This window comes from Panthera tigris, chromosome X, assembly GCF_018350195.1.
Source record: "Panthera tigris isolate Pti1 chromosome X, P.tigris_Pti1_mat1.1, whole genome shotgun sequence".
Lineage (NCBI taxonomy): Eukaryota > Metazoa > Chordata > Mammalia > Carnivora > Felidae > Panthera > Panthera tigris.
The window spans coordinates 107884745-107899180 of NC_056677.1; the positions used below are offsets into that span (position 1 = coordinate 107884745).

The window sequence follows — 14436 nt, forward strand, 5'->3', positions numbered from 1 at the left end:
CCCCATGCTCTCTTACTCTTCCATGGAGGTCAGTTCCAATACACCATTTCTATGCTGTAAGTAGACAACCGATCCATGGAAAAACCACTGCCATAGTTTTTTCCGTTAAATAGTGAATATCTATTTATTCAGAAGATATGTTTTTAATAGAATTTCATGCACCAGTAAATCAGTACAGTGAGGAGTTACAGGGGTAGGGAATCTCTCTTCAGGAAACATCTCACCCTGTAAGAGCTCTCAACTCCCAGAATCCCCTTGACCCAGCTCAGGTGATTAGTGGCCAAGAACAGTAGATGGGGTTGACTCCTAGTATAATCAGTTGAATCTGCAGGTCTCTGAGGATAAAAGAGAGGAAAAGAAAGCTCTTGTAAATGAGGAGATTATTATATTGGGACTGGCAGTTCCACTGAGGTTTCCTGAGAGACTGATGAGGGAGAGCTGGTGTTGGCGCCTGGTTCTCCCTCTTGGTTACACTCTTCAAGGGCTATGGTCTGGTCTCTTCCATCTGTCTCTGAGTCCCTGTGTAGAGAAAAAGACATGACTAAGGGAGGACCCAAAACTGTTAACCTGAAAACAGGTTGTGTTATGGGGCTTAGATATTCAAGGAGCGTTTCTCCAGCAGCCCTGGGTTTATAGGAGGAGGTTGACATGAGGCATTTACCTGGTTCGGAGTCGAGGCCACTTCTTCCACTCTATGGCTAGCACCACCCCCAAGGCTACAACTACCACCACAATCAGACTACTCCGGACAATGTTCCCCACAGTGCACTCCTGAGCAGCAGGCCCTGTGATGATAAAAGAACAGAAACCAAAGTCATGGAGGTTATCACATGTCTGTTCTCCTGACCTCTTTTTGCCCAGTCATCTGGCCTCCTCCAGGATTCACTTGGAAGCCGCGTGTTGAGAATGCGAAGGGGTTGGTCAGAGTCAGTGCTTATGCTGAGGCAGAAGCAGCTCTCCTTTTGGGGGGTAGAAGATGCCTTGAAAGTATCCTGCTCACTATCTGTGAATGAATCTGAGGTCCCACCTCCCTACCATCCCTGGGAGAAAGATGGCCACACTTGAGGTCTCAGACTCCAAACCCTCCCACCTCCACATTTGGGTGGTCTCCATAAGGTCTCCATTGGTGTCTCTAGGATCCCAGGTGGGTCATGCTAAGATGATGGAGGGATTATCCTCTCACCTGCTGCCCCCACCAGCTCCAGGGCATCACTTGGCTCCGACCAGATATCAGGATAGGCCTGGAGGCGGTAGCTGCAGCTATAGTTGCCAATGCCTTTTCCTTCTACATTGTTGATGACGAAGTCCCCATCCTCTGAGAACTGCTGAGGAGCCTCTTCTCCGTCATGCTCCAGGACAAATTCAACACCTGGCAGGGGTCCTCGGCACTGAAGGGTGATGTCCTTCCCTAGCTTGAACATAGTGCTGGGCCAGGCTGACAGCGAGGGCTTAGGGGGCTTATCTGCAACCAAACAGGACAACCAACCCGTATTAGAAGTGACTCTGAACCTGCTTAGGGCTAACTACTTTAGACTATAAAATCTAGATTGCTGAGGTCTCTAGGACCTTACCAGTCACCCAGATCTCCAGGAAGTCACTGTGATTGGAAGCCGCAAAGGGAGCAGAATCCAAATAATAAACACAGCTATAGATCCCAGAATCTTCACCTCTCACCGCTGGCATCCAGAAGTCAGCCCTGTACCCGCTTGGCTTCTGTTGCTCCAAAGGCTCTTGAGTGCCCTCCTTCAGCAGGACAAATGTTGAGTCTGGAAGTTCCCCTTGGCATTGAAAAGTCATATTTTCTCCAGGGGCTACAATGGGACCTGGCTGGGCTAAGAGGCTGGGTTTGGGGAGCAAACCTAGAAAAAATTAACTACTGGTCAGAGAGAGGAAGCCAGTTTCCAGTGTGCCACCCCTGGAGTCTGTTCAATAAAGAGGGAAGACTATTGCTTGCCTCTCCTTGAGCTCTTCAAAAACTATTTCCATGAAGTGTCTTGTGGTCCATTCTCTCCTCTCTATGCTCCCATGCCCATTCCAGAGCACCTTCCCCTTACCTGTGACTATGAGTTCCAGAGTGTTGCTAGGCTGTATCTTGATAGGGCTGGTCCAGTCAGGGTGGTAGCAGCAGCTGTAACGCCCTATGCTAGCACCAGATATATTGGTGATGGGGAATGCCCCGTCATTACTGGTAGATCCCCAGAGCTGCACTGAAGTGGCTTCTCTTTCTTTGTGCAGAATGTACCCTACTCCATGGACTGGCCCCTGACACCAGAGAGTAACATTCTTCCCCACAGGAACCACAGAACTGGGCTCAGCAAACAACCATGGCTTGGGAAACGTGTCTAGGAAGAGATGGAAGATGGAAAGTAGTGAGTATGGAAACTTATCACTAGCTGCATTTACCCTTTACCTTTCTCCTTCTGGATGCAATGGTTCCCCTCTAGGGTCTGGCCTAGCCTTCTACCATCCCTAATCCCTACTCCAGTTGTCTCTGTCCCAGTCTCCTATCTTGTCTGTTCTTACCAGTCACCCAGATCATAATGGGCTTGCTGAGATGCGATCCCCTATTTGACATGGTTGTCTCGTAGTAGACACAACTGTAGTTCCCAGAGTCCTCTGCTCCAACGGTATGGAGGAGGAAGTCAGCTGAGTTCCCTGAGGTGCTCTGGAACCGTAAGGGAACCTGGTTTCCTTCCTGCAAGAGGGCAAACCTCATGCCTGGGAAAGCCCCTTGGCAGCGCAGGGTCACATTCTTTCCAGGAAGCACCACAGGACCTGGCTGTGCCAGGAGAGTGGGTTGCGGGTAGTATTCTGAAATTCAAGAGACCACAACATGAGAGAAGCCTATCCCCCCACATTCTGCAAATTGCTTTTCTAGTGTTATTGTAAGAAACAGTATGTGTTCATCGTAGCAAATTAGAAAATACTGAAGGGGCGCCTGGGTGGCTTAGTCCATTAAGTGATTGACTCTTGATTTCAGCTCAGGTCATGATCTCACAGTTCATGGGTGTGAGTCCCACATTGGGCTCTGTGCTGACCATGAGGAGCCTGTTTGGGATTCTCTCTCTCCCTCTCTCTCTGCCCCTACCCTGCTCATGTGCATGCACTCTCTCTCAAAATAAATAAATTTAACAAAAAAGAAAATACAGAGAAAACCTAAGGAAATACAATTCTACCACTCAAATATAACCATTCTTTATACATTTCTCTGTATTTCGTTTTCATTTTTTCCTATGTGTACCCATATCATTGTAGCTGTAATGATTTGCATATTGGGATCCTACTGTATGCACAGTTGTGTAGGTTAACATTTTTCACTTAACTTCATATAGTAAACAGTTTCCTATGACGTTAATCAGCCTTTGAAAACTATCATTTGTAATGGCTGCATAATATGCAGCTGTCATTTCAAGGTCTTTTCCTTTTCTCTGAGGGCCATCCAGCCCACCAATCTCTGACAGACCATCTAAAGAAAAAGTGAACATTGAGCCTAAAGCTCTAGGCCAAGCCACAAAAAGATTTCAGAAATAAAGCAACATGAGCTTGGCCTTGGGGATTGGACACCCGCAACTGCCTTCCTTCTTTCCCTAGAAGTGAATTACTTGCCTCTCCCTTCTCCCCTCTCCTTTGACTCTTCTCTCTGTATCAATAATAATATAGTCAGCTGCCTTCCATGGACTGCTTACCATGTGCCAGGCACTTTCCTAAGCACATTCTTGGTGACTTTTATTTTATTTATTTATGTACTTGAATAGGCTCCACGCCCAACATGGGGCTTGAACTCATGACCCTAAGATCAAGAGTCGCATGCTTCATCTTGGTGACTTTAAGAAAGAGCGCTTTTCCTTTCCTGCTGACAGCCCTTCCACCCACTGTCCCAGGGTCAATACTGTCTCCATCTGCATGCCCCCCCTCCTGACCTGTCACCACGAGTTCCACAGGGTCGCTGGGCTCAGACCAGATAGCAAAGTCATAATAGCGGCAGCTGTAATTCCCTCCATCACCAGCGCCCACCGAAATGATCAGAAAGTGAGCTGCACTGGCCCCTGGACTTGCCCAAGACCTGTCACTGGATGCTATTTCGCTTCCATCTTTGTAAAGAATAAAGCTCATGTGCTGGTGGGGAGTGGAGCAGTTGAAAGTCACTCGGGCACCAGGAGTGACCACAGGGCTGGCCCATGTCTTGAAGAAGGGCTTGGGGTACATTTCTAGAAGGCAAAAGACAAAACACAACACAAAACCAAATTAAGAAACCAAAAAGAAAGATAGCTAATATAGCAAACATTGATTTCTGGAAGCTGCTTTGTTTTCTATAGCATTTCATTCACCAGTAGGTGCATTTAAAAATCAAAGCAAGTCCACTTTGCAGACGGACTTCTCACAGGGGACTCCTGACCCCCACTCCTCACCTCCTTGGATAGATAGCTAAAAGAGTGAACTTTCACTAGAGCTCTGCTGGTCCCCTGAGGCTCAGTTTGCCCATTTGGGCAAGAAGGGTGTTGAATGGTACCTGTTCCACCTCCCTTGAATATTTGCTCTATATCTAAATAAGATAATTGATCTGAAAATAATTAGAAAACTTAAATCACCCTCCACAAACCCCAGCTATTAATAACGATTATGGCTATTAATATCGCGCAGCCAGAGGCCCCAGCACTCCCAGCGCCACGCCTGCCTGGCTCTAAGATTGGACACAGGCTCCTAGGACCAGCAGCAAAGTTTCTGTGGGGAGAGGAGTGTCTGACCCAGAGCTTTGCCTCCCCCCACTCCTCTCTCACACACCCTTTTCAGCTCTACCTTTTATGACAAGCTCCAGGGGCTCACTGGGCTCAGACCACTTGAAGGGGCGCTTTTCAGTGTGAGTACGGCAGCTATAATTGCCTTGGTCTTTAGCCTCCATTCTTTGGATTGTAAAGAAGGCTTCTCTCCCAACCGCACCAAGTTGCTGGACAGGTTCCTGCACTCCCTCCTTGTACAGAACAAACTCCATGCCTGCCAGCCATCCTTTGCACCGGATTTGCAGTTTCTGGCCCCGGATTGGGGGGGAAGCAGAAATGACAGGTTTGGGGAGCATGTCTGAGAAACAAAATGGGGTGGAAAAGGAGGCCAAAGTTTGGAGGTGGTCAGATGGGACACTTGGAGTCACTTTGTCAGCAAAAAAGAAATCCATCCCGCACTGGCCTTTGACTCTTCCTATAAGTCTGTTCCCAATCCCCTCCCCCATTTCAGGGCCCGTCCTCTCCTACTTGCAGCACAAGCCCCTTGGGCTCCAGGTCAGTGTGCATTATTCCCCCACCCTCAGGAACAGTGTTGGAGTCGCAGGGCACTGAGGATCACCCTGGGAGGAGCCTCTGCCTTTTCTTACCTGTGCCCACCAGCTCCAGAGCCTCACTGGGCTCTGACACAGCCATCTCCTCCCACGAATGGCAATGGTAACTCCCGGTGTGGCTCTGGGTCAGGGCGCCAAGGGGGAAGGCAGCCCGGACCTGCTCTGAGGCCGGGCGAGTTGCAATCCACCCGGTCCCATCCTTCAGCAACACAAACTCCTTAGTTGAGCCAGAAGGGCTTCTGCACCAGAGGGTTAAGTTCTTCCACGGGGCAAGAGGGAAGTTGGTCTCTGCCCACAGCTCAGGCTTAGGGGTTGGCATGATTATTTCTAGAAACAGCAGAGTTAATGAAGCCATCTTCCCTCCTCCCTCCCCTCCCCCCTTCTTTGCCCTTGAACCCCCTACCCAGATCACGTTGCCCACCTCCCCTTTCAACCCAGACCCAAACTCTTTCCTTCCTTCTGCAGGTGCTAGGGGAAAGAGGAAGCTTATGTCTCAGCTGAGCCTCAGAAAAGTGCAGAAGCTTGGGAGGGGGGCGTTTTGCAGGCAGAAAAGCAGAGTTGGAGGCCGAATTTTGCCAGCAGCTTTAGCAAGTGCCCCTTCCTGGCTGTCTTTCCCTTCCAACCAGTCACTCCCTGGCCACTGACACTGACACTCTGTAGTTATTTCGGATCTCCAGGAAGGAATGTCCCAGTCTGGAGCAGGAAAAACTCACCAGTCTCTTCTGTCAATACCCCATTGCACAGTCCTGCAAAAGAAATTGCTGCCAGGGCTCTGCCCTCTCCTGCACGGGATTCCCCCGGCCTTCTGCCCAGGCCCCTTCCCCACCCCCTTGTACTCACCAAAGCAGAAGAGGACAGTGACTATGAAGAGCATGGTGACCCCTTGAGCAGTCCCCAGCAACCAGGCTTCTCTAGTGAGACCAGAAAAGAGACGAGAGGAACTGCTGGGGTTAGGGGGAGGGCGGAGAGAAGGGGGCGGCAATTTATGTCATTGGCTTTCTCACCACCCAATAGGGATTGGATTTGGGCAGGATAATGGGATATAATCTTTTCTGACATCGATGACTTTTCTTTTTGAGGACCTCACCACCTACAAACCTCTTGGTCTTTCATGACCCACGTGCCCCCCGCCCCCTCCCCCCTCCCCAGCCTGTATCAGGTGTCAGCTCCCCTTGGCCCCTGATTAGGCTGTTGCTGGAACTGAGTTGTCAGATGTGAAAATGCTTTTGTAACCCCAGCCCTCAGAACCCCTGGAGCTCAGAGTGATCGGCAGCTCTGGGTGGTGGGTGTGGGGGTGGAGGGAAAAATCTTGGGTGTTTCTCAGTCATCAAGTTTAAGTTTGGAAGCAGTTTTTATTATGGCAGTATTGGTCCTCAGACCGACCTGCCTCACCTGCCTTTGTTATGGAAGGGTTGCCTAGGCAGCCGTGGTGAATTACCGGAAGATTGTCAGTGCTGAGCTAAGCTTGTCAGAGAGTGGGATCTCTCTACCCCCACCCAGATTATGACTAGCAATGTGTAGCAGCTTTGGGTTATGGGTCCTGTAGAATTAGATGATATTAAGCCAAAATCCACTTGGCAATTTGTACTTAGAAAACACTGACCCGCCCCCCCTTCCTGATCACGAAAACATGCTTTTCAAGCTGCTTTTTCTCAAATCTGTTTTCTGAACCCATTCTTTGATGCGGTGGTCCTGAGTTGAAGTAGGGCACTTGAAGCCACATTTTTTCTAACTCCTGGCTTTGAGGTTACCCCCAGATGCAAGACTCAGGATAGATTCTAAGGACAACTAAGACTGGACCCCCACTGAGACCTTTTGAAAACTCAAAGGGTGGTGGCTTTTGCAGAAGATTTAGGGGGCTCCCTTCTAATTACCCAAGCACTCTGTCCTTCAGATCCTAGTGGAAAACACAGACACAAATCATAGTCATCAGCCTTTGTGTATTGAATACACAAAGGCCTGTGATAATGGTGAGAGTGCTACAGCCAGGAACTAGGAGGTTGGGGGGGGGTACTAGATAAGGCATTCAGGGGCTGAAGCCCCCACGAAGCTGGGAGCTGTCATTTGTCTCCTTGTTTTTAAGCAGAATAGCTTAAGCACAGGCCATGGGGATCAGAGAGAGGGGGATGGCCCAGAGGACTCCAAAGGATCGTAGGAAATGGTAAGACAACCTGTTGTTTCAGAGGAAGCAGTTTGATGCCCAGGCCCAATCCACTGCCTCATCAGATGCCCATCTAGGTTAAGATTATACTCTCAGGATGCCCTGCACAGATGGTTGGAGGCCAGAGCAGTGGAAATACTGGTTTCTAGGGCAACTAGGATGGACCACAAGGCTCTCTCGCCCTTGAAAGCTAGGAGTAATGATGAAAAGTTGGGATGGGAGTTGGGTAACACCTGGAAACACAGGACAGCTTGGCTTCTTACAAGAGAAGAAGTTCAGACTAAGTTAATGTGGAAGACATCAATCATCTCTGAGGGGCTGAGATTTGGGTACTCTCCTGTTGGGGGGGAAATCAATGGATGAGGTTCTGATTACTTCTCATCTCTGAGAAGTATATGTTTCTCCACCCTCTGGCTTGGGTGCTGACCTCTCTGCAAGGTGAAAGAGAAACAGCTGGGATGAGAAAGTCTTGTCTTTGACACCCAGAAGGTGGGGCATACAAAGGGTGTGACCCTGTGACTTGTATCAAATAGAGCATGCCCTGTGTCTGAGTCTCTGGGGAGCCTGGACTGAGCTACATTGAAGAACAGGAGGCTGGGACAAGACAGTTACCTTATTCTGAGTCTCCGACACTTCCACCTTATCCACAGCACTACCAACAGCAAGGCAACAAGCGGCATGAATAGGGACAGCCTGATAGCTTCATTCAGAACGTAATTCCAGGTGAGAAAGCCTGTGGCTAGAGAAGACCAGAAGAAGGGGCCTTGATAGAGAAAGGGGGAGGCGAAAACATTCAGGGGAGGGGTGGCAGGGGCTGGTTCCTGACGGTGAAGGGAAGGTGAATAGAAGTGGCCTTCTTTTTCATAAAGAATGGGAGCTTTGAAAGTATCCTGCTCACTGCCTTTGAATGATTATGAGGCCACCCCAGGGGAGGAGTGCACAAACACAAGGACCTTAACTTATAAGCCCCTGACTCCCCTTTCCATAGCTTTCTGGGCACTGCTCTGGGATCCCAGGGCTATCATGACCAAAGCCACGGAGGGGCATACACATGAAGAGCTTTCTTCTCACCTGCTGGCCCCATCAGCCTCAGGGGCTCACTGCGATGTGACCAGATGTTGGGGTGTGCCTCTATGCGATAACTACAACTGTAGGTCCCTGTGCCTTTCCCTTCAGCATTAATGATGATGAAGTCTCCATCCACCGCAAATTTTTGGAATGCTGCTCTTTCCTCCCATTCCAGAGAAAATTCGAGTACTGGATGAGGTACTCGGCACTGGAGGGTAATTGCCTTTCCTAGCTTGAACACAGTGCTGGGCCAAGCTGACAGGGAGGGTTTGGGGGGCTTATCTGCACCAATCCAGAAACCAGAGTTAGAATAGTGACCTTGAACTCAATACCCCTTCCCCCAACAAATGTTTCCCAGCTTCCTATTTGATCTTTTCTGCTTTTCCACTTCCACTAGATCAGAGGTCTCAAACTTTGTGCATCAGAACCTTTTGGCCCACTCCTCAGTGCTCTAAAGACTCTTGGGTTTCTACCTTCTCTCAGGAAGACCTGACACCTGTGAGTTTCCCCTGCCAGAAGGAAAATAACTTTTCCAGGGGACACAATTGGGCTAGGCCATGCTGAGAGGTAGGACTTGGGTAGCAATCCTGGGAGAGAAAATACCTAAAGTTTTTGGAGAAAATTCCCCACCACCTTCCTAGTGTATTTTTCCTTGGCTCATAAATCCAAGAGGGTATAGGGCTGCTAGCTCCTTCTTAGAATACAATAATGGTGATAAAAACACACATTTGTTAGCACTTGCCTACAACCACGAGCTCCATGGTGTTGTGTGATGTCATCCTGATGGAGGTCTTCCAGGAGAGGAGATAGAGGCAGCTATAGACGCCAGCATCACTGTAGGTCACATTGTTGAGGAAGAATGACTCATCGTCATCAGTGCTGGCAGTATCCAAGAGCTGAAGTGGTTTGTCTTCTCCTTTCTTATAGAGTGCAAGCCCCACTCCATCCACTGGCCCTCGACACCACAGGCTCACGTTCTGACCCATTTGGACCACAGGACTGGGCTGAGCAAGTAGCCAGGTCTTGGGGAAAGTGTCTAGGACAAGACCCAAAATAGAAAGGGCTAGTAGTCTGCCTCGCTTCCCACCACTAAGGGTTCTCTTCCTCCAGTCCACCCTTGGCAAATCCTAAGCCCAGTTGTACAAATTCTGCTCTCTTCCCCACTGTTAGCCCTGGCTGCATGACCAGGTTCTCCAGGAGGCCCAGAGGGAGTTGTATATCCTTAGCCCCTAGCATAGATGAATGGCATTCCCCTCTCTTACCGGTTACCCAGATTTTCAGGATATCACTAAGGAGTGAACCCCTGTATGACCCATCATAGTAAAAACAGAGGTAATGTCCAGCATCATGGATTTTCAAAGCCCGAAAGAAGAAATATGCCTCGTTTTTTATTGGCCTCTTGCGGTAAAAGGATTTCTCCAAGTCTTCAAGCCTTATTAGGGCAAATGTCATTCCATAGATTGGTCCCTGACACCTGAGGCTCAGGCTTTCTCCAGGTGCCATAATGGGCCCAGGATATGCTGTCAGAGTTGGTTTGGGATAGAGTCCTAGAAAGGGGAGAGACCCTGAATTAGCAATAGGTTGAATCTTCCCTATTATCTTCTAGTTTTATTTTCCTAGTTTTTTCTAAAGACAGGGAGTGGTAGTTGAAGTTTAGCCTCTACTCTCTCTCCCTTCCTTGAATCTCAGCCTCTTCTAGGAGATAATCAAGGGCATGTCCACTTAGGCACCTCCCCGCTCACCAGACTTAATCAGATCCACCGAGCTCTAACTATGTATAGGGCTGTGTCTCCGTGGAATAGCTACATCTGTAATTGCCTGTATCTTTAGGTTCCTGGAATGCCAAATGTACTTCTTCCAGCCACCCAAGAAACCAAACTTCTTAAAGTGTACTTTTGATGCTATCTTTGTAGAGCATGAATACTACTGCAGGAATAAAAATGGCTTTCGAACACATTAAGCCCAATAAGACCCTACTTCCAGCACAAGATAGGAAGAAACCAATAAGGAAGGATTGGCCAATAAGTCTTCAACCCAAAGAAATCTGTTAATGGGGCCACACCCTCTTTTCCAGGTACTGTTCCCCTAAGGGAATGATACTACAAAATAAGGGGCGGGCCTTACCCCCATACCATTCCTTCTTACCCACTGCCATCCCAGGTAGACCCACCCATCCATTATTAGAAAGATCAGCTCTGTCACGTGCTCATTGAGCATTTAGGATGTAACATTCAGGCATCATGTAGGTATAAGGGTTTACAAGTAGACACAGTCCCTGTCAGCAAAGAGCTGATGGCCTAGTGAGGGATACCAGTGAGTAGGTAACTGCCAAAGTGTATGTTAGTGGAATCTACTCTGGAAGGACATTCGTGCAACAAACATCCATACACACAGTTCAAACAGACAGTCTTTGTTATTTGATCCTCAATAAGAAGCTATACTAATGAAATTAACATCTACCATTTATTGAGAACTTATATGCCAGGCACTGTACATATATTATATTTAGGCACATCCTCACAACAACCCTGTGAGGTAGGCATTATTCTTATACCAATTTTGCAAATCAGGAAACCGAGGCACAGAGGGGCATCATACAGTAGGTTGTATAGATACCGTCATCCCATTTTAGAGTGGGGGAAACCGAAGCACAGAGAGGTGAAGTGACTTGCTCAAGATCACACAGGGAGGTGGTGTCAAGAGGTTGAACTAGAAACCAAGATTACTGCTTCTAAGTCCGGAGTACCTTCTGTTGCGCCACGGCTTTCCCCAAGCCTATTGATGGGGATTGATGGAATAACTGATGCAAATGTGGCCAATTCTGTCTGAAAGCATCTAGGCCATGGGGTGGGTAAATTGGGGCTCGGGTGTGCGTCTGGCATTTGAACATTTTCGGGAGACTTCTGCTGTGTTTAGAGGTTGACTGTCTTATCAGATTTACATATACAGGACTAAAGTCATTTATGAAGCCATTTCTAAAATACGAACTATCACCTTTTACCATTTTTATTTTTATCACCAGCACTTGCACAATCCATTCTGTTTTCCACACTTAAAAATAATAATCACAAATACAATAAAAATGCATTTGAAATTTAAAAACCAGCTTATAAGGCTGCAGTGGCAGTGCCTGGCACATATTAAGTGCTCAATAAATATTAGTCAAATGAATGAATGAATGCATCACGTTCAATAAATAGAGAACAACAAAGCTGTGATGAGTTGAAGCTGCCACACACTTGGTTGGGCTCACTCGCTAGCAAAGTGATTGGCTCCCACACATCTGCCTTGTAGAATGTGGGATTCTAATTTGCATCTCGGTAAAATGTCACATGACTGTAGCTCAGAGGCCTTGCAGGGCCTAGGACCTGGCTAAGAAAAGTAAATTCAGAAAGCCTGATTCATCCAGCCATGATCCCTGGGACAACAATCATCAGACCCCAGCAGCCGTAGCTGCACCCACCTGCCACAATCAGCTTCAGGGGGTTGCTGGGCTCTGACCACAGAGTGGGGAGCATCTGGATATGAGTGCGGCAGATGTAAACCCCTTCGCTCTCAGGCGTCATGTTGGCAATGGAGAATATGGCCACTGTCCCAGTTGGGATTTGGTAATCCACGGGCTCTGCATATCCCTCCTTGAACAGCATGAACACCAAATCCTGCAGCCAGCCATGGCAGAGTATGTTAACATTACATCCAGGAAGAGGGGAGGTCTCAGCCTGGATCCAGAAGATGGGCTTGGGCAGCTGACCTAGAAGGAGAGAATGAACTAGAATTCAGGTAGAGCAAGGATAGTGCTGCTCAGTGAGCAGCAGAGGAGAGCGCTACTTAAAGAAGACTTCCCCTTACCATCCTTATTTGCCACCCTTCCCTCTCCCATCTAGGGTCTCCCCTATGTTGAGCGCTTGATCTCTAGAAATGTTCCAGAGACTGCAGCCTCATTCTGCGTTACCTATAAAGAGGAGGCACTTACTGCGGAATGCCTGCGTGTATGCATTCATGCACTTGAGGTAAACGAATGAATTAATTAAACAAATCATGCTCTGCGAAGGCAAGTTTGCATTCCAGGAGCTGGAGTTTATTCTTGACTATCTGTCACTGTCTTCTTACCTGGTGCCTCCAACTCTAAAACTTTACTGGGCTCTGACCAGCCTGTCTCCTTCCAGTAGCAGCACCTGTAAAGACCTGCATTGTACTTAGTAAGGGCACCTAAAGGGAATGAAACTTGGAAGGTCTTGGAGGAAGGGCGGATCCAGGTCATCTGTGTCTTATCCTTCAGCAGCAGGAACTTGCTTGAAATCCGAGAGGGGCTTTTGCACCAAAGTGTTATGTTCTCCCAAGGGGCCTGAGGGTAGTTGGTCTCTATCCACAGCTCTGGTTGTGACTGCATCACTGTCATTTCCAAAGATCACAAAGATGTGAGTGGTCCAACACTCTCCCTCCCACAGCATGCCCCACAATGTCCCTTAAAATCAGCTGTGACCCCGATTCCTTTTTTTGTCTTCCCTCGGGGACAAGAGTGTCTGCTCCTGTGGGAGATGGGATAGGGACCCCAGGATATTTGTTCAAGGGATTCAAGTGAGTTGGGGAATACAGCACAAGTCTGGCTTCCTTTCCATCTGAGGTAAAGCTTTTTATTATTCTGTGGGAAACCAAGTCACGAAGTGAGGGGCTCTGATTCCCAACCAGCTCAATCTGGGAATTATCTTTGTGGTCTCAAGGCAGTTATGTCCAGGGGCCATGGAGGCAGCTGAGGTCTCGGAACCTCCAGGAAGTGGCAGGTTCCTGAGGTGGTGCCACCTGAGGTGGCACGACTCACTTACCTATCGATGTCATACCCAGACTCAGCCCTGAAAAGAGAGAGAATGGTAAAGGAGGGCCCACACACTGACCCCACCAACTCTCATTCCCCAAAAGTCTCTCCTCCCTCCCCAAGGTGTCCACTCATAGGGGTACCTGTGACAGGATTACTTGCCCCTCACCCCTTCCTTGTACTCACGAATGCAAAAGAGCAAGACAGTAAATGTCCGCAACATGGTGGGTCGCTGCCCTGGCCGGTCCAGGGTCATGGGGCCTCTGGTGCTCAATGTGCACTTCAAGTCTGGCACGGCTCTGCCCCTCAGCAGGTGGTGAGATCTAAAAGCAGAAGTATTTTTACTCAGAGGACTTGTTCTGCCCCTCAAAGTTGAGTTTGAATCACTAAACTGCACTTGACAGCCCTACCTTCCACTCCCTCGGAGGCATGAAAGGTACTACAAGGTCACTTGCCCCTTTGCCCCACCCCCTTCTCTTCCCACCCAAGGTCTTTGCTGGCATCTAAGATGTCAGATGGGTTGAAATGTCTGTACATCCCTGGAATCTCAGAGGCCCAGAGGGCAAGTTAATCCAGCCCAGAGGGAGCCCATGGGATGATAGAGATGGGAGGGGTAGGGAGTAATCTTTTTAGATTAGATTAGATAGATAGATAGATAGTCTGAGTTCTCCAACAACCTAGGAAATGAGGCTTTCCTGCCATCTCCATTTTTCTGGCAAGGAAACTGAAGCTTAGAGAAGATATGTTTAATTTGCCCAAAGTCAAAAGATTAAATACTAAGGCCAAAATTCATGTTTAGCTCCGATGCCAATACTCTAAAACCAGTATTTAAATTCCCCCTTTCTTACATTTACTCACCTTTCCCATTTCACACCATCCAGGCCCTCCCTTCTGTAGATTGACTCAGACACAGTATTACGCTCATTCTTATATCTTGCCCCCCAAAGCTTGAAACTCCCCATCTTAAGTAGGTGTTGGAGAATCAAGGTGCTTGAGCTAATTAATATAAGGCGTAAATGATGTATTGGCTGCCCATAATTTATAAGCAATTTTTTTCATTGCTCC

The 14436-nt window shown here is 48.3% G+C and overlaps 1 protein-coding gene across 3 annotated transcripts; it reads right to left on the minus strand.

Moving 5' to 3' along the window:
* Positions 1 to 383: 383 nt before the first annotated feature.
* On the minus strand, positions 384 to 13627 carry IGSF1 (immunoglobulin superfamily member 1). Of its 3 annotated transcripts, none has more exons than XM_042974774.1 (19): positions 13558 to 13627; positions 13382 to 13408; positions 12669 to 12950; positions 12022 to 12309; positions 9821 to 10105; positions 9301 to 9594; positions 8562 to 8840; positions 8103 to 8223; positions 6170 to 6240; positions 6043 to 6075; positions 5366 to 5656; positions 4798 to 5076; positions 3921 to 4208; positions 2524 to 2811; positions 2055 to 2342; positions 1572 to 1859; positions 1184 to 1462; positions 662 to 785; positions 384 to 519 (listed from the first exon to the last, which is right to left on the minus strand). In XM_042974774.1, exons 1-19 carry the CDS (start codon positions 13625 to 13627, stop codon positions 384 to 386), a joined length of 4011 nt encoding a protein of 1336 aa, XP_042830708.1. The 3 variants fall into 3 exon arrangements, with proteins under 3 accessions (XP_042830708.1, XP_042830707.1, XP_042830709.1); XM_042974773.1 differs by having other exon boundaries at positions 6043 to 6090; XM_042974775.1 differs by lacking the exon at positions 13382 to 13408.
* Positions 13628 to 14436: the final 809 nt, after the last annotated feature.